An 18,390-nucleotide genomic window follows, 5' to 3' on the forward strand; every position below is an offset into this window, starting at 1 on the left:
TAATATGACAGTCTCTGCCTTTAGGTTTACAATCTAAATTTAAGGCATGTCACATAAGGTATATGTAATGGGAGGGGAGAAGGAAAAATAAAGTTCAGTGCTTACAAGGAGAAGCTGAAATAAAATGATATGGGGGGGGGGGCTGATAAAAAAAAAGCTCTGTCCTTTATGTTGGTCAGTTTTTTGCCTAAACCTACCACCACAAAGAGAGGTGTTTCCCATAAAGCAGGGAGTGGAGGGGGGGATTTTTCCACCCCAGACCTCCCACGCCCAATTAAATTTTTCTGAACATTCAGTTTACTTCAACAGGCAGGCCTGAAGGGGAAAAACCTCTCTTCACTAGACTGTGAACTGTTCAGAGATTTACATGAGCCACCTTGGAACAGATTTTAACCTGAATGTCACATACACTATTCTGTGTCAGATATATTATTCCATAATTCAGTTTGTAAATGAAATACTGGGGAAAGGAATAAAGTTGGAGTTAGAGATGCAAGTCCCATAAAAGATACCCTGATCAGTATCTGGAAAAAATACACCTTGTCCCAAATAAAATAACTGTCATCTTCTGGCCTGGGAGGGAGTGAAAGGACAGGCCCAACGCCATCGGGCCTGGACTCGATTAAGAAGAAGAGTCCTCCCTGCAGTCCATCTGCCTTGGTCAAGGCCTCCGAGGGAGAGAAGAACTGCTGGACCTGTTCCCCTTCCCCACCACCATTCCCTTCTCCTTTTGTGTCATGTCCTTTTAGATTGTAAGCCTGAGGGCAGGGAACCATCTAATTAAAATAATAATTGTAAGCCGCTCTGACAGCCTTTAGAGCTGAAGGGTGGGGTATAAATAAAGTAAACAAACAAACAAACAAATATATTATCCCCATTATTTTCCATATCCCCCACCAGCATGCATAGCAATTACCAGGAAATGACCAGAGGTCAGAAAGGTGATTGGTTGGTTTGTTTTAAACTAAACATCCCACACTCTCCCACATACATGAGGTGTAGACCAAACTAACAATAACAACAAAGACAACAACAACTTGTCAGGATTCTGGAAATCACCATTAGAAAGTTGAAGAAAATAAAAATCCAGTTTTTAAAATATAGTGGGTGTTTTCTATACTGTATATGACAACTACTCCATCTACTGGTACAATAGAGTATAACATTCAGACTATGTTGGTCTGAAATACCAATATGCAAAGGGATCTTCGAGACTGTTAATCTCAAAGGTGCTACAAGATTCCAAGACACTAATACTAATCCCTTTGCATACTTATAAAGTATAGAGTTTTAGAAGTTATGGCCATAAATGCTACCAGCGATCTTCCAGATTGGTCTAAAGAAATATGGGTTTTTGCACCCTGGCTCCTTGGATTTTTGCCAGTTGTTATCACATCCGCATCCACTCATTCTACTTTTTGTGAGGCTGTTTGTAGCAATTTCTTGTAGCAGTTCCTTATATCACAATGAACTGTTTAGGGCTCTTCCAAAAATGATCTGGAGCATGTTTTTCTGAAATGGTTGTATAGCTGGAAGGGTCAGTTTTCTCCTCCCTGTATTTTTAAAAAGATTTTTGGATTTAAACAGTTTCATCACATGACAAAAGAAAGTGGAAATATAGCCAGAAAATAGCAGCTTTTTCTGTGCCTAACTGCATGACATTGTAGTGCTTCAGTTCTCTTCAGGGATTATCACACGGGAGGCTTACCATGGGTTAAATGCTGGCAAAATGCTCCTGAAACATGAAGGTGTGATAGCTGGTCATGCTTCTGATTCGTCACTGAGGCATCCCCTCGCCTCTCCTGTCCTCACAGCCTTCGTGGAACAGCCATTTCTTTAATAAGGAGAACTCCTTTGAGGATGGGAGAGGCAAGGGGATGCTTCAGTGACGCTTCATAAGCCTGATAAGCTATTACACCTTCAAGCTTCTGGAGTGTTTTACCAGCGTTTTAACCACAGTAAGCTTGGGTGTGGTAATCTCCTTCCTGTGAGAGACAGTTGTAAAAGAGTATTTTTTGTCAAATGGATTTTTCCAATTAGACAAAAGACATGCTTTTAACACAGTCTCCCATGAGAAGAGAACTTACTTAAATGCTATGATGCCATGCAGTAAGGCATGGAGAACGCTGCTACTCTCCAGTTCTGTTTCTACTTTCTTTTCTTGTGTCATAAGGCTCATAGTGCTATAGTGCAACACTGGCATTTCATTGATGCACTAGAGCATTATAACTCTTAACAAGTCAAAGAAAGAGGAGAAGTGGATACTTTTTTTTATATGTCTCAGAATGTAGGCCTTCTTGGATATTGTTTCAGTTGCAGGAATGACTTGTGCAGCTGGACCAGCCAAGAAAGAGAAAGACCTAGGACTAGGTACAGGTAGGCAACAGGACAATAAAAAAGATGAACAAATGGTAAAACAGTGATGAAAAAGTTAAAAAAATCAGATTGGCATGCCTTATTTGAGGAAGGATGGGTCATATTTTCAAAGGCAGAACATTACTTAAATTAGGGTGAAGCTATACAATATGACTACAGCTTCTACATTTTTTAAAAAATGAAAAGGCAGGTCAATCTAACAGCACCTTGATTTTTTTACCATGTAGTTTGATGTTTTAAAAAAAGCACTTACTCTCTTGTGCTATGACCTCAAAATAACCATGAAATTCCTTTACTTTCCTCACTTGTGCAGACTTCATTGTAATCAACATCATATTATTAGTAGAAACGAAAGACAGGAATGAATCGGTTGGTTCACAGATTCTGAAACAAATGGATTTTGTTTCATATATACATAGTATACAGTTCATTAATATAATAATCCCCTTAGTTGGCTTGGCTCTTTTCTTAGTTAGCCAGTTAACTAAGCAATTGTGCTTCTAGTTGTGTGAGCAACAACAGTTGCACTAATAAATTTAAAAAAAAACCACACATTTTAAGAATGACAGCCTGAACTACCTCACAGAGTTGTTGTGAAGATAAAATAATGGAAGAGGGGAGCCATGTATGCCACCGTGAGCCTACTGCAGGAAAGACAGGGTTACTAATGACTGATTTATTAGACTCTAGATATTTAGCCTTAGCCAAACCAAGGCCAGGGGTGTAGCTAAAAGTGTGTGTGGGGGGGAGGGATGAAGTTGTTGCCTCCCAAGTAAGACCAGTGCCCCCAGTGAAATTTTCCTTCAGTCTTCAAATTTCTATCATTGCAGAAATTTAAAACTACAGTTCAGCATGTAGAAATACAGCTTAGGCATCAAAGGACAAGGGGCAGCCAAAGTTTCCATTGGAATGCTAACACAGTGTATAAGACCTCCATGTGTGAACAATTTTCAATGACTCATTCTCTGCAATGCTAGAAATTTGGGCACTGAATGACATTTTCATCATTGGTTAGAATTATTTTTCTCTCTTTTTATGGTCACAGTTATGCCAGACTTTGGTCTGATTGTGTTCCAACTCTCCAGATGCTCTTTTAGTACTGTGTATTGGCATAATTTTCAGGGAGGGGGGAGTGGAGGCAAACCTTGAAATTTTGTGTTGATTTCATTCTACAGTTCCAGGGTCAATTGTGTTTAACCAGGACATATTAGCAATAACACTTTCCTGTTGTTTCTGAAATTCTCTTGTATATTACCTCTGAACCTGTTTAGTTAAAAGGCAGCCACAGATCTTGATTATTAGATTCCTCTCCCACTTAACATTTTGATAAATGTTAAAAATAGTCAATAAATCTTTTCAATGAACCTATAGAATTGTACTGAGAAGGGATTACAATTCTGAATAATTGTACATGTGACAAAAAAAAATCCCTCCCCCAACACATTTCTCTGCTGTAACATTTTCAAATAAATATTGCTGAAAAGGCACACCTACCGATATAGTATCTTACTTTTGATTGGCATCAGAGAGTCATAAATGGTCAATGAATCTGTGATGCAGTTATCAGCTTCAAGCTGAATGGATGCTATGGAAAGGCGAATTAAGTAGCCCACCAATGCAATCAATTTGAAATAGCAGATCATTCTTCCTGATTTTGCTGAAATGTCCAGTGGAAAATGCTGGTGCAGCCGGTCTGCATGCAGGTCATATATGCAGTTTGTACCTGCCAAAAAATAGCCCGCATCAGGCATTAAAGGCCAGTGCTGATGAGATTATTATACTTGCAGAAAAGGCAGGAAATCAAGCTTTACACAAAGAGGAGTGAATTTTTTCCTCTCAAGTCATTGATAAAACATGAATATGTGCTGTTCACATTTAAACTATTAACTCATGAAATGTTTTTGGCAAACACTCTAATGCTCTCTCCTCTAATGGAAGCAAATTATAAGTGGTGTTACTAAAAATTGGCATCTCTCATGGAGACCACCTTGTAAAGTACTCTAAATACACGAAAGAAACACTGCAAATGTTATCATTCAATTAACCAATCAAAGACAAATACTATTTTTAGCCCAGTCTCAGAATTTAATTCAATGCATGTCAGACAATATACACCTCCTGGTAAAAATGGAGTCAGTCAGAACATTCATTATAGATAGCAATTTACCTGTTCCTGTTGTAGAAGAGTAATCTGACCGGAGCCCAACTGCATTGGAGAAGAGATACAAATGATTCTCCCCTTGTTTCAACAACTATTGCAAGAAATGATCAGCAGATGAAATAATGCTCCACTGTTTTAAAGCTTTTATATCACAGCCTGAGAATGAAATCCAATTCATGTGAATTTATGAAGTCACCATAATTTGATTTTTTAAAAAAGATTTGAGCACACCTCAGAGAAGGGAAGGGAGTCATGCCATATAGTCTCATAAAGAGCTTGGAAAAGTTTATTATTATTATTATTATTATTATTATTATTATTATTACAACCACCAGAATTTTCCAGTCAACTGGCTGGAAGGTTTTGGGAACTGTAGTCCAAGGATATAACTTTTCCAGGTTCTGCCCAAACTCCACACAGATCAGCCAGCAGATGATGTGAAAGACATATGCTGAAGGGCCTGATGAGTTTCGGCCTGTAAAAACAGACAATCATGTGCAAATATTCTTAGCAAGCAGAAGCAACTTCCTGTGTTTCCATGTGTCATTTCACAAGCATGCCCTTAGATAATGAGAGCTGGTGTTTTCTGAAAAAGTTCTTGACTTCCTGAAGTCTCTGCAATAAACTGAGACCATCATAAAGGCAAAATGATTTTGAAAGGCAATTCAGAAAAAGTTAAAAATGGGGCTCGACAGCCTGCCCCGAAAGGGCGGGCTGTAGCCACCCGTTTCTGTTCCTGAGGGAGCCCAAAGCAACCAAACCGCACAGGTTCCCTCTGCACCAAAAAAGCAGATTCTTCTTGGTGCATGTGGCCACGTTGGTGAGGCAAGCGCAGTGCCCTTACGTGCAGATGCTGCACTGCACTTGCATCATCATGGCGCCCCCCTAGCTGCACGCTAGGGCTCAGGAGCATGTGGATATTCTGCACTCCCAAGCCTTAATTTTGGCTCCAGAGTGCCACAAAGCACCCGTTTGTACCGGACCAATAATACAGAAGTAGCAGAACATAATAATGCCTTTCATAACTCATTTTAAGAATCTTCACCTTAGCTATGGAATTGCACTGTTGCAAACTGTTATTCCCATGTGACAAAAGTATATATTTTTCCCAGAAGCTACTGTTCTCTGGGGAAAGGGAAGCTTATTTTTGGGAAGCAACCTGCAGGATGTGAAACATTTTAGATTAAGTAGAAATACCAACCGCTAAGCACAATGGAGTCCATATCAACAGCAAGGCCTTGAAGACTCCCTATTGAAGTTCGATTTGTGATGCTTGTCTGAATTGAGTCCTTCAAAATCGCTGCTACACAATCTTCACAAAAGACTTGACCTTTAGCCTGTGGCACCACAAACACAATCCAGAAATGCACAAGTAGTCCCCCATTGTTGTTATTACTGAAATCAAATATAAAAGCAGAAGTGTCATAGTATTTCTTAGATCCTTAGAGGATCCATAGTGGATCCCTACAAATCTTAAGATTCTCCTATTGTTTTAGCAATGTACCAAAAGTGTTTGGAGGATAAGATTCTTTGCTGAGCATGAAAGTAATTCTGTGTTGGCATAGCTCACATATTTGACAAAAATAACTCTTTACACACAGGTAGCAGAGACTGCAAAATGGTTGACTATTTTTTTCTCTCTAAGAAATCCAGCTGGAAAAAGTAAAATGAAACATGTCCCACCTGACATCTGAGACAATGGACTGCTTATAAAATTTGGCGAAAGCAGATTTGGTATATACCAAGTTCATCTGAAAGAGAAAATTCACAGAATGGTTTGGCAGTCCTGCAAAGACCAAAAGTAAAATTTATCTTACCAAGAATTGTCTGTGCTGGGTATGTAACTACAGGCATAAGAAATTCAATAATCCTCTTCATTTATAAAACAAGTAAGTTTCATTTGGGGGGGGGGAAAAATCATTCCCAGCTTCCTTTGAAAGAGACAGTAGTACAAATATTCATTCAAAGTACTTTTATAATAGGCATAAAATAGGTATATAATAGGTATAAAATAAATCTTTTATTTACAGACTGTACGGAAGAGCCATGCTGATGAGAGTGTATGGAGTTGATCAGACAAGGGAAATTGGAAGTATAATCCAATGGAATCCAAACACAATCATGGGGTTTAATGTTATTGCGTGATAGACTACCACATGTAACTTTGGGCAATGGCAAGCTATTTTCGGGCAATGAGTCAGTTCGAACGCAATTCAAATTCACGTAAATTCGCTGAACTAGCGAATTCACGTGAATGCATTCTGGCCCCACTTTCTTTTCATTTGAAATTAAGAGAAATTCCTCCTGTGTGATAAACTCCACAGTCTCCTTTGCTAAAGTTTTTCTTATTGCTTTCGATAAGATGTCACTAGAACTATACCTGGAAATGAACAAAGTTCTAGCAGGGCTGGATCAAGACATTTTGCTATCTGAGACAAAGAAAGAGATGGTATCCCTTCCTCATTAAATTTGGACTGGCACTGATAGCTGACTCTTACTTCAGCACATTTGGGGGCAACAGACTATATGAAAGATCATAGGGCATGCTGTATGGCACACAGAGCAGTGTCTTCGGAGATTATCACATTAGCTTTGCTGGTGAGATAGACCTTAAGGCAGATCTTATTGCATTCACCCATCGCTGGGCAGTATGCAGCCCATATGCAACCCAAGCTTCTCCAGTTTTGTTCCATATCTTTTCAAGAACAGGAAAATCCCATGAAAGAACCCAGGGTTGCATACGGGCTGCATTCATCCAGCAATGGGTGAATGCGATAAGATCTGCCTTAAGAAAGTTACATCCCTGGTTTATCCTGGCAGCGAAGTTAATGTGATAAAGGAGCCCTGGTGGCACAGTGGTTAAATGCCTGTACTGCAGCCATTCACTCAAAACCACAAGGTTGCGAGTTCAACACCAGCAAAAGGGCCCAAGCTCGACTCAGGCTTGCATCCTTCCGAGGTCGCTAAAATGAGTACCCAGACTGTTGGGGGCAAATTAGCTTACTTGCTAATTAGCTTACTTGCTGTTCACCGCTATGATCTTTGGAATAGCGGTATATAAATAAAACAAATTATTATTATTATTATCATCATCATCATCATCTCCTTGCTTTGTATTCCCAGGCCCAGGGAAGATACCTCATTTTGCCTAATGGTAGGGCCATTATTATTATTATTATTATTATTATTATTATTATTATTAAACTTTATTTCTAAAGCGCTGTAATTATACACAGTGCTGTACAAAGTCGGTAAAATTAAAGAGTGTATAAAAGCCTGCCCAAGGCCATCCCTGTGTTTTGCCAGGGAAGAGTAAGGGGACAAGCCACACTGAAGTTCCATGGGAACTGTTCCCATGCCAGAGTAGTCTACACTGATGAAGCTAATTCAGAAATTAAGAGCATGAGAGGAAAATTGTAAAAAGCTCTCAGACGAAGGCCTTTGTGTGGCTGCCCTGGTATACCTCTTTTAGCAACCATCCTGGAACATATTCCCTGAAAAAAAGTTTCCAATCTTTTCCAGTTGTTTATACATACACACACACATCATAGGTCATCTAATGATGAGGTTGTTCTTTCAAAAACAGACTCAGGTCTAATCTACACTGCAGAAATAATGCTGTTTGATATAGCTTTAACTGCCATGGCTCTGTGTTATGCAATTCTGGGATTTGTAATTTCTTTTTTTTAAAAAAACGGAGCTATCTGATGGAGTAGGCTAAATATCTCACAAAACTAAAAATCCCAGATTCCATAGCATGGAGCCATGGCAGTTAAAGCAGTGTCAAATTGCATAATTTCTGCAATGCAGATTAGTCCTCAGTTGATTTAGATCAGGGGCTTGCACAATACAAATACAGTTGTCCCTCCATATCCATGGATTCAACCATCCACAGCTTGAAAATATTTTTAAAATATATACATTCCAAAAAGCAAACCTTGATTTTGCTATTTTGTACAAGAGATACCATTTTACTATGCAATTGTATATAATGGGACTTGAGCATTCACAGATTTTGTCATCTATGGGGAGTCCTGGAACCAGACCCCCAGCAGATACCAAGGACCCACTCTATAGTGCCATGTTTCCACTTTAACTGCCATGTTTCCCTCCCATGAACTGAAGTTTAGGGAGGGGTATTTAGAATTCACAGCCAGAGAACTCCAGTGCCTCATCAGATTGCAAACCTCAGGATTCCATAGGATGCAGCCATGGCAGTTAAAGTAAAATCCATAATTATGTAAAGGGCCCCAGGAAGGGGCAACTTCTGCAGGTTTGGGAAATCCCATGCTGTTCTCCTGGAACCTTGGAAGGCTGTACCCACATTGCCCACCCCTCAGCCTGACTACAGGTGCTGCCATTGATGAGAAATGGCATTAGAGCGTGCCTTTTTAGAAATGATGCATTAGATGTAATTGAAAACTGATGACACATCTTACCTGTAAAAATAAGGAGCTACCATAATGTACAGTTTGGAAATGTAGGAACAGTGTTTTGATGAAACATAGCAAAGGGACTAACTGAGTGACATACTCTTCATAGTACTTTGAAAAAAATTCCAAGGCTTAAAGGCAAAGCTTGATTCATAGCAATTCCTGACAATGCCTGTCTCTTAATGATGGTCCAATTACATAATTTCTTTATAAGGAAAACATATTTTTAATACTTTAAGCTTGTTCCATGGCTGTACGTGGGAGGAACCTAGAATGAGGCAATGAATTAAACCAAAGATATTTACTATTTGCTAAACCGGGACAACAGGTTCTAATAGAGAAAAAGGAACTACATTTAAGAGATTCATACAATATGTGAACCAGAAAGTTTGACTAGTTAAATTTAAATCCACCCTCAGGCACTAGATTCCAGGTATTGGAATAGGGTTGTATTTGCCACAAGGTCTTTTGGCTATATAAATCCTTTTGGCTAGCTGAATGTAAATCCTTAAGCTCCTGCCAATTTTACCACTTGATGATATCTTGCCTTTATTAAAAAGTATTTTCATTCATTACTTATAGAAACAGAGGCCACTGTCTTCACTCTAACCCAGGAGTAGGCAAAATGTGGACGTAGAGATGTTGGACTGCAGTTCCCAGTATTCCTTGTTATTGCTTATGCTGGATAGAATTGATAGGTGTTACAGTCCAGTGACATCTTGAGGGCTGTACTTTGTCCACCCTTTCTCTAAGCACTCATTTGCTGGGCAAAATAAAGAAATGCCAAGAAGAATTGCCCTCTCCCCTAATGCTAGGGAGCAATGCCCTTCCATTTAATTAATACATGTGCGTCCATGGCTGGCTCCTGGCTGGCTCTGGCCTCCAGCAGCCCTCATGGCAGGCTCCCTGGCTGGTGATTGGCTACTGGGGGCTGAAAGAGGAGGCACTCCCTCCCGGTGCAGGAGTACTTGTCCCAGGAGGCGCCGGGATTGGAAGTGACTCCTGATTGGGCAGCGTCGGCCCCGGTGTCACCCACGAGTGGCTGAGGAGCCAGGAAGGCAGGACCCCTGCTCCTTCTCAGCCCCCCATTGGGCGGCGGGCATTTAAAAGGCCACGTGGGCCTGGTCCTCGCCGCCATTCTCAGCCCAGCTCTCCCCACCTACCCTTCCTCATTTTGGTGTTGGGGAGCTTCCTGTGACAACCTGGGGATGCTTGGCAGTTGCATAGGTCTTGGATCTGTTGGGTGTGGTTTCCAGAGCTGCCTAGCCCTGGATCAGGAGTCCAATGGGGACATGGGGGTGCTGAGATTGCAGTGGTGTTGCCATTGTGGGAGCCACATCGATTTAGCATCCCCCGGTGACAGTGGGCGGAGATGTGCATATGCGAATAACCAGTTAGTATAGGGCGAGAGGCATTGCTAACCGGTGGCCCCTTGTCATCCCGAAGCTTGGCCATGACCAAGCACTTGGGTTTCATTGATCAATCAGGGATTGATGAATGACAGATCCAGACTTCATGCATTGGAGCCACCCCTATGATATGTTGTTGCTGTTGTTTAATAACGTTGTGGTCTTCTTTGTTCCAAACATAGTGTCTGTGGTCTTTCCCAGGGTGACTCCCATACTTGGCAACATTTAGCTCTTTGAAATTTGTTTACTGTCCTGCTTAAAAAAAACTTTGGGGCTTGGCAAACTGCCGCTAAGAGGCGCCACCCCACTTCCCCTTGAAGCCCTGGATTGGGGACGTGGCAACTGCACGATACACTCCCAACCCGGCAGTTCTATGGCACGAAAAGAAGCCACAAAAAGTGGCTTCTTTTTGCACCATGAAAATGGCACACTAACTGCTGCCACAGCTTTTCCACGGCTCTTTGGCACAGCGTGTCAACACAGTGTGACACTGGCCGCCATGTGGTTGCTCAGGCGGCATCATGCCAGCATGGGGATGGAGTCAAGGTGGCCAGCATGTGGTCGCCATGCACCCATTCTGTCCCCTCCCCCACTGACTCTTTATGCCGGTCCTTTATTTGAGATGTGAGAATGGGATATTGCAGTTTTTCATTATAAGAGGCCAGAATTTATTAGGTGGTCTATATAGCTAGCAGATTATAGATGTGAGTGGATAGAGAGCCCCTAGAGTTAACCATCCAAAGGCAATGCCTAGCTATTTCATTTTTTCTTCTCCGAGGTCTAATATGCACTGCAGAATTAATGCAGTTTGATACCACATTATCTGTCAAAGCTCCATCCTATGGAATCTTGGGTTTTATAGCTTGTTGTGGCACCAGAGTGCTTTGACATAGCAGGCTAAATAGCTCACAAAACTACAAATCCCAAATTTCCATAGCATTGAGTCGTGGTTGTTAAAGTGGTGTCAAACTGCATTGTTTCTAAGAGATTTTTTCCCCAGTAAGAAAATTAAAAACATAGTGGGGAAACATGGCAGAGTTAAAAACTGGAGATAATATTATCTGAACTATTTGTAAAATTCTGGAAGGATGAATGGATCTAAAAGCCCTGTCTGGGAGCACCCTAATTCATACAATTTGAAGACAACCTAATACATACTATTGTGTGTTTCCATAAGCATAAAAATGTTCCTTACCACTTGCTGTACATTCTGTGCTACAGTGAGGAACTCCCTGGATTCCTTCTGACGATACTCGGGGAGAAATTCAATGTTGGCAACACGAAATAATCCAACGAAGTATAAAGCATCTTTGCTTTCTGCCTGCACTGTAAAACAGAAAGGAGATATATGTGTATTACCCCTCCCTTTCATTATGGTAATAAAAAAGAGGACAGCGATAAAGTTATTTCTAGGAACTTAAGAAGTATTAGCAGTCACAAGAAACGTGTCTTCACCTGCAGTTGTGAATTTAGCTTTGCAACATGGCTTGAACTTATATATGCTAGATCAACTCTACATTGCCTTAACTGTTGTTGATGTTGTTGTTGTTTTGTGCCTTCAAGTTGTTTTCCAATTTATAGCAACCCTAAGACAAACCTATCATGGGGTTTGCTTGGCAAGATTTGTTCAGAGGAGGTTTGCCATTGCCATCCTCAGAGGCTGGCCCTTAATTGTGCATCAACATTTAATCATGCCAATCTTCTAATGGACATGTTGATCTATTTAAAAGATATAAGAAGCAAGACAATCTTTATTCATCTTATTTATAGAAAAGGGAGTGGTGACTGGTGGGTTCCATATCAGTGGGGCAATACTCTGGTTAAATTTTTGGCATGCATTTTAAAGGATCCATTGCAAGGTGCTGAATCTTACTCCAAAATCCCCATTTTCTGCTATTTTTAAGAAAATAAGATTTTTAAAACTAGAAATGGACTTCCACTAGCTTTGTTTGTTTTTTGTCAGTTTGTTTTCATTTGTCAGTCTGTGTAGCTCAGAACCTAGGGGCAGAAAATTTGCCTCTGGATTTACTGAAGTTGGCTACCTTAATATATAAAATTGTCTCCTAGGATGCATATCCCAGAGCAAGGGGTTCCCACTTTGTCCTTTAGGAAATAGGTATTGACATACCTCAGTTCCAGGACAGAAAATTAGCTTCCTTTACCTACAAATATAAAACTTTTTTCTAGGGCATATCGTATGTCAAACATGCTCAATATGGTATATAAAAGACCACTTAAATGTACATATGAGAATCAGTTCAATGAATCTGTTTAGATGTGTATATGAGAAAAGGATGTTTGACCTAGACCATAGAGACAGGAACTCACCAATAAAGAGCCACAATAATGTCCAAGTTATAACACCAACAATGAAGAGGACTACTGTAAAGAGGATTATTTTATTTTGAAAATTCCAGATAGACTTGTTTTTTTTCCTCTTTGATTTTGATGTCCTGTTGAGTTTTCTTGCAATTCTTTCCCATTTGTCTTCTGAATCTGCCATTTGAACTGATACATTTGAAACCTTAATCAAAGAAAAGAGGAAATAATGACACCGACATAGACAAATTCAGGGTATCTCTCAGTTCCAACCTGAATTTTTCAAGTGATAGCAAATGTATAGGTGTAAACTGGAGGTAAGCATGGAACCCTCCAGATGCTGTTGCACTTCCCACCAGACCTACCTAGCCAGTGTACACAATGATGAACTTTCCTGGGAGCTGCAGTCCAGCAACAGCTACAAGGCTTGCAAGCTTCTCATTCCTCTCCAAAATCCAACTGCTAGTCTGAATCAGTGGAAATGTGTGTAAAGTCCATTGATTATAATTTGAGATTAGTTTTTTCTACTAGTCCCCACTCTAAATTATTCCACTATTAATGGATTTATACCATTTGGTTTACACTATAAGGGAAAAGTTGTCCTATTTGTGATATGAGTTTGTTTCACAGACTTAAAAATATTTACTCAGAAATACATTTTATAAAGTTAAATGGGACTTTATGGCCACAGCCCTGTTGGTGATATACAGAGGCATGGGTTGTGTTGCACATGCGAAGTGATTTTTTTTTTTTTGATAATGCAAAAATGGATACATCCAGATGATGGTGCTGGTTGCACATGCAGAACTCTTACAAATGTGCAATAATGCACCTAGAGTAGTATGCCAATGCTTGTTGCACACTGCATACTGCCTCAGTACATTGGACACACAATGCTCATTCACCATTTCTCATACCTTTCACTATGGAGGCACTTAAGTATTATGCAGTACTAGCATAGCATAACTCTGCCAGCAGATATTTACATTCTACTGAGATGATATATTCTTCCCTCCCTTGCCAGAAGCTTAAAATCCAGATGATCCCATAGACATTTGAAATAGATTTTAATGTTTACAAGAAGAAAAAGGAAGTGCCTTCAATCTACCCACGGAAGCCATCTATTCATGGAAGTGACCAGTGGTGTGCCATAGGGTTCTGTCCTGGGCCCAGTGATATTCAGCATCTTTATCAATGACTTAGATGAAAGAAAAGGTAGCATGCTTATCAAATTTGCAGATGACACCAAATTAGGAGGAATAGCTAATACTCCAGAGGAAATTCAAAATGACCTTAATAGATTAGAAAGCTGGGCCAAAGATAACAAAATGAATTTCAACAAAGAGAAATGTAAGGTACTGCACTGGGGGGGGGGGGTGAAATGCATAGAGATAGGATGGTGAAATGCATAGATATAGGATGGGGGATATTTGGCTTAATGAGACTACGTGTGAAAGGGATCTAGAAGTCCTAGTAGACAACAAGTTGAACATGAGTTAGCAGTGTGATGTGGCAGCTAAAAAGGTCAATGCAATTCTTGGCTGCTTTAATAGTATAGTGTCTAGATCAAGGGAATTAATAGTGCCACTCTATTCTGTCTTGGTCAAGCCTCACCTGGAATACTGTGCCCAGTTCTGGGCACTACAATTCAAAAAGGATGTTGAGAAGCTGGAGTGTGTCCAAAGAAAGACAACCAAAATGGTGAAGGGTCTGGAAACCATGCCTTATGAGGAAAGGCTTAGGAAGCTGGATATGTTTAGCCTGGAGAAGAAACAGTTAAGAGGTGATATCATAGCCCTGATTATTTATTTGAAGGGTTGTCATATTGAGGATGGAGCAAGCTTGTTTTTCTGTTGCTCCAGAGAATAGGACCCAGAACAATGGATGCAAACTATAGGAAAAGAGATTCTACTTGACAATAAGACCTGTTCACCAGTGGAACATGCTTCTCATGCCTCAGAGTCTTCTTCTTTAGAGGTCTCTAAACAGAGGCTGAATGACCATCTTCAGGGGTGCTTTGATTGAAATTTCTTGCATGGGAGGGGGTTGGACTGGATGGCCCTTGTGATCTCTTCCAATTCTAGGATTCTATGATGCTATGATCTGTTGGCAGAGGGACAATGCTTGGATCCTGCCTCCTAAGATCTCTTTCATTGATGAATGTAATTCATACTTAGAACTGTTCTGATTAGTTTGTCCACTGCTCCATTACTATGTCTTAGTGCACCACAGAAAGGAATGAGAGGTCAATTACCATGTAGTCAGCAGACATGACAAGATAGTAGAATCTGCCCTCAGTTGCCAGATGCCTCAAATTTCAGTTCTGTGAAAGGGGCAAAATAACTCATATAAACAGATCTGATGAGATGAAAAGCTCCATATCTCTGATGTGGAGATTGGAAGTACCTTGTGATTTTTGCTACAGTTAATCCTGAAGTTGAAGAAATAAGCTATTATTAAATGTAAAAAGGACTTGTGCAGGTGGGGCAAGCATCTTCCACATATATTTAGCCATTTGCTGAATCTCATTCCTGCACACTTATTTCACTGAAACTGGATGTATGAATACACTGTGTTTCCCTTTTTCACTTTTCTTTGCAGGAATCAGCAGGATCAACCTTTTTAAACTGACACTAGGGCCCCATTCCCACTGGGCAAAAAAAGCGGCTTATATTGCCACGATTCTGACTTGGATTTTTTTTTCTGAGTCGTATTCAAATCTGGTCCCTTGTTCCCATTACGAAAGGGGGCAAACACACTCGGGGTTTCTTGACCCATGTTTTCGTTCCCATTGAAATTTTCTCAGTTGTAATTTGAAGCAGACTTTTTTGCTCCCTGTTCCCATTGCCCTTCCGGAACCTCTTTTTTTAAAAGCAGCTGTCAATCAAGCGCCTAAGCACTTGACATCACAGCCAATCAATCGCTTAGGCGCTTTTCCCCTCAGGGAAAGGGAAAAGGGAGCCTCTATTCCCCCCAGGTCCCTTTGCCTCCCAGGCTCTCCTGTGTCTTCCCAGAGCCCCTCTGGGAAAGGGAGAAGGAGCCTCCATTCCCCCAAGTCCCTTTGCCTCCTCCATTGCTCCCTGGGCTGTTTGGGGGGCGATTGAGCAGGCATGTAAAAAAAAGAAAAAATAATGGTTAAAAATGGTGTTCAATGGGTCTCTTCACAGGTCGATCTATGTATGTGGAGCAGGGGGGAGATTGCAGGGGAGCGTAATGTGTTTACCGCATTTGAAGGTCAATGTAGCAATTAGCTATATTTGGGCACCCGACAGAGTGCCTAAGCGATCGAAAGCTTAATTTTTTACAAAATTAATTTGTCTACACATGCGATCGCCTTAACCTGCTTCCCACTCCACCAGGAGAAAGGCTATGTGAACGGGAGAAAATGGCACCGGTAATGCAGGAAAGAGAACAAGGGGGTGACACCACCAGGCCATCCCCTTGAGCACGGCTCATCCCATCCCCAAGATCCCGAATCAGACACCCTTGTCGTTCCCATTCATTTGCCCCAAATCAGCCTCGGGAGGTGCAGGAAAAACCTCCCAAAAAGTACAGTCAAATTAACCCAGATTACCCACCACTGATTCAGGTTTTCCCAGGAAAAATCAATTACATGGGGATCAGATCCTAATTCCAATGGGAACGAAATCAGCGCAATGAGGATCGAATGTACGCTCAAATGGGAATGATGCCCCCATAATCCACGTCTTGATCCGCTTTATAAGCCAGTGGGAATGGGGCCTAGAGATGACACTTTTAGGCCTTGTTTATGAGAGGTGCTCCATCAAGTGGTGAACAAAGTCTGTGTGTCATAGTGTGTGATTGCTCTCACCTATACATATTGTATTTAGTATTCTTTAATTGGTTACTAGAAGGTAAAAATGAATTTAATTTGACTGCTTGAGGCACACATTTCTGATGAGATTTCATAGTGGGATAAAAACCAGGTATACATGCATATTCACCTTGACATCTAGTTTCCTTGTTGGCTTTCTTGTGAAGAAAGTACTGGAAATGTTTGTATTTTAAGTGTATTGAGTACCAGTGTGACATTGGTTTGAGTGTTGGATTAGATCTCCAGATACCAAGGTTTGATTCACAGCTCAGCCATGAAACCCACTGGATGACCTTGGGCAAGTCACATGCTCTCAACCTCATGGGAATGTAATGGTAAACCTCCTCTGAACAAATTTTCTTTTCTCTCTACCCCTAGTAGATGGAGTGTGATAACAAGCAGTGGCTATTACTCATCAAAAGTAATTAATGGTAATTGAAGTAAGCTTCTCATCCTATAAAAGAAATACATTGTGTTATGAACTAAAAACAAACATCTCTCATAGCAAAACTGAGGCTTTTGCCTGTATTTAACAGTTGTTTCTGGGATTTTACATTCCTTCTAAATACTTGGATCTTATGTGCAAAACCTCTTGAACTTCTTCATCTTTCTTTTGCCATACTATTTAGCAGAACATTAGTTCAAAAACAGTGTATTTGACATCAAATTTGCACCAGCACTAGTATGTTTATAGCTGACTGTTACTATTTAAGTATCTCAAATATTTTTTTAGTTTGTTGGAAAAGAAAGCATCTTTTTCTTGTGCCAGTTCTAATTATGCATTGTAGAATTCACTCTCGTTAATAAAGCAATTTAAGTATCACAGGAACACTGAATTATTTAAATCCTCCTCTTCCTTTTTACTGCATGTCAGCTCTCCAGGATAACAGTTACTATGCCAACCAGATGAATGCCAACTCTATTTAGATATACCATTTAACCTTTTGTTTGCTTTAAAGTGGGGAGAAGGAGCAGGCTGGAATCAAGGGAAGAAATTAGCTCTTATCATTTAAAATTTATAGAAATACACTTCAGGTCCCAACACAAATCATCTACCAAGAACTATCACATTCTGATATTGTGCCCATATCTACCTGTGGGCAAATAAAAACATATTACATTTAACCTGAAAATATTAGTAAAAATTAGTTGCAGTATTTACACTTGCAGTTACTGGCAAGAAACTGCTTTCACAGTTCACAGGCTGAACAATTAAATGACACACTGAACACACTGATGTTAAACTAAGAATGATACTCACACTTAATTCATCTTCACGTTTAGCAGGTTTGTCACTGGCTTGTTCCTCCATTGCTGGATACTGAATTCAAAATAATAACAACAATATATCAAGTCAACCTTGCTTCAGGCACTACAGGTGCATACTAGTACAGACTGTTAAGAACTATGCTTGAAGAGGGACTAGTAACCCTGTCCATGTGGACTTGTGAGGTATGGTATTGATTTACATTCAAGAATTTCCATTGGTAATTCCATCTGCCTGTCCTTCCATTGTTGTCTGTGAACATGTTTAAAAGCATTGTCAGGGAGCACTAGACTCTGAACATTAGCTACCAAAATCATCTTCCTAGATTGGTATTTTAATTATTTACATCTGAAATTGAGAGTAGAAACTATTAAGAATCCCTGCCATAGCAGAAGCTGACAGCCTGTCCCTATCCATGTTTACCTGGATGTAAGGCCCACTGTTCCCTGAGGCTCATTCTGATGGAAAACCAGGAATTATGCTGTGCAAAGAATTGGGCAAGCGTAGACAGTCAAAAGCCAGGTAAGCTGTCACCTGGGTAGTTGAAACTGTGCTAACTCCAAAGCCTACCAGCCCAGGGATGCTGAAAT

General features: G+C 40.4%; 1 protein-coding gene across 1 annotated transcript in view; it reads right to left on the reverse strand.

Annotated features, from left to right (window-relative positions):
• LOC121917212 (transmembrane protease serine 7-like) overlaps positions 1–17,845 on the reverse strand; it is a 32,625-nt gene extending 14,780 nt beyond the window's left edge. The window contains exons 1-8 of the mRNA XM_042442969.1: positions 17,795–17,845; positions 12,708–12,903; positions 11,575–11,705; positions 6,221–6,288; positions 5,739–5,932; positions 4,544–4,582; positions 3,871–4,099; positions 2,630–2,760 (exon numbers count right to left, since the gene is read on the reverse strand). Of these exons, the coding sequence (XP_042298903.1) occupies positions 2,630–2,760; positions 3,871–4,099; positions 4,544–4,582; positions 5,739–5,932; positions 6,221–6,288; positions 11,575–11,705; positions 12,708–12,903; positions 17,795–17,845 (1,039 nt within the window). The remainder of the gene's footprint in view (positions 1–2,629; positions 2,761–3,870; positions 4,100–4,543; positions 4,583–5,738; positions 5,933–6,220; positions 6,289–11,574; positions 11,706–12,707; positions 12,904–17,794) is intronic.
• Between the last annotated feature and the right edge of the window lie 545 nt (positions 17,846–18,390).

The sequence above is a fragment of the Sceloporus undulatus genome, unplaced genomic scaffold, assembly GCF_019175285.1.
Source record: "Sceloporus undulatus isolate JIND9_A2432 ecotype Alabama unplaced genomic scaffold, SceUnd_v1.1 scaffold_12, whole genome shotgun sequence".
Classification (NCBI taxonomy): domain Eukaryota; kingdom Metazoa; phylum Chordata; class Lepidosauria; order Squamata; family Phrynosomatidae; genus Sceloporus; species Sceloporus undulatus.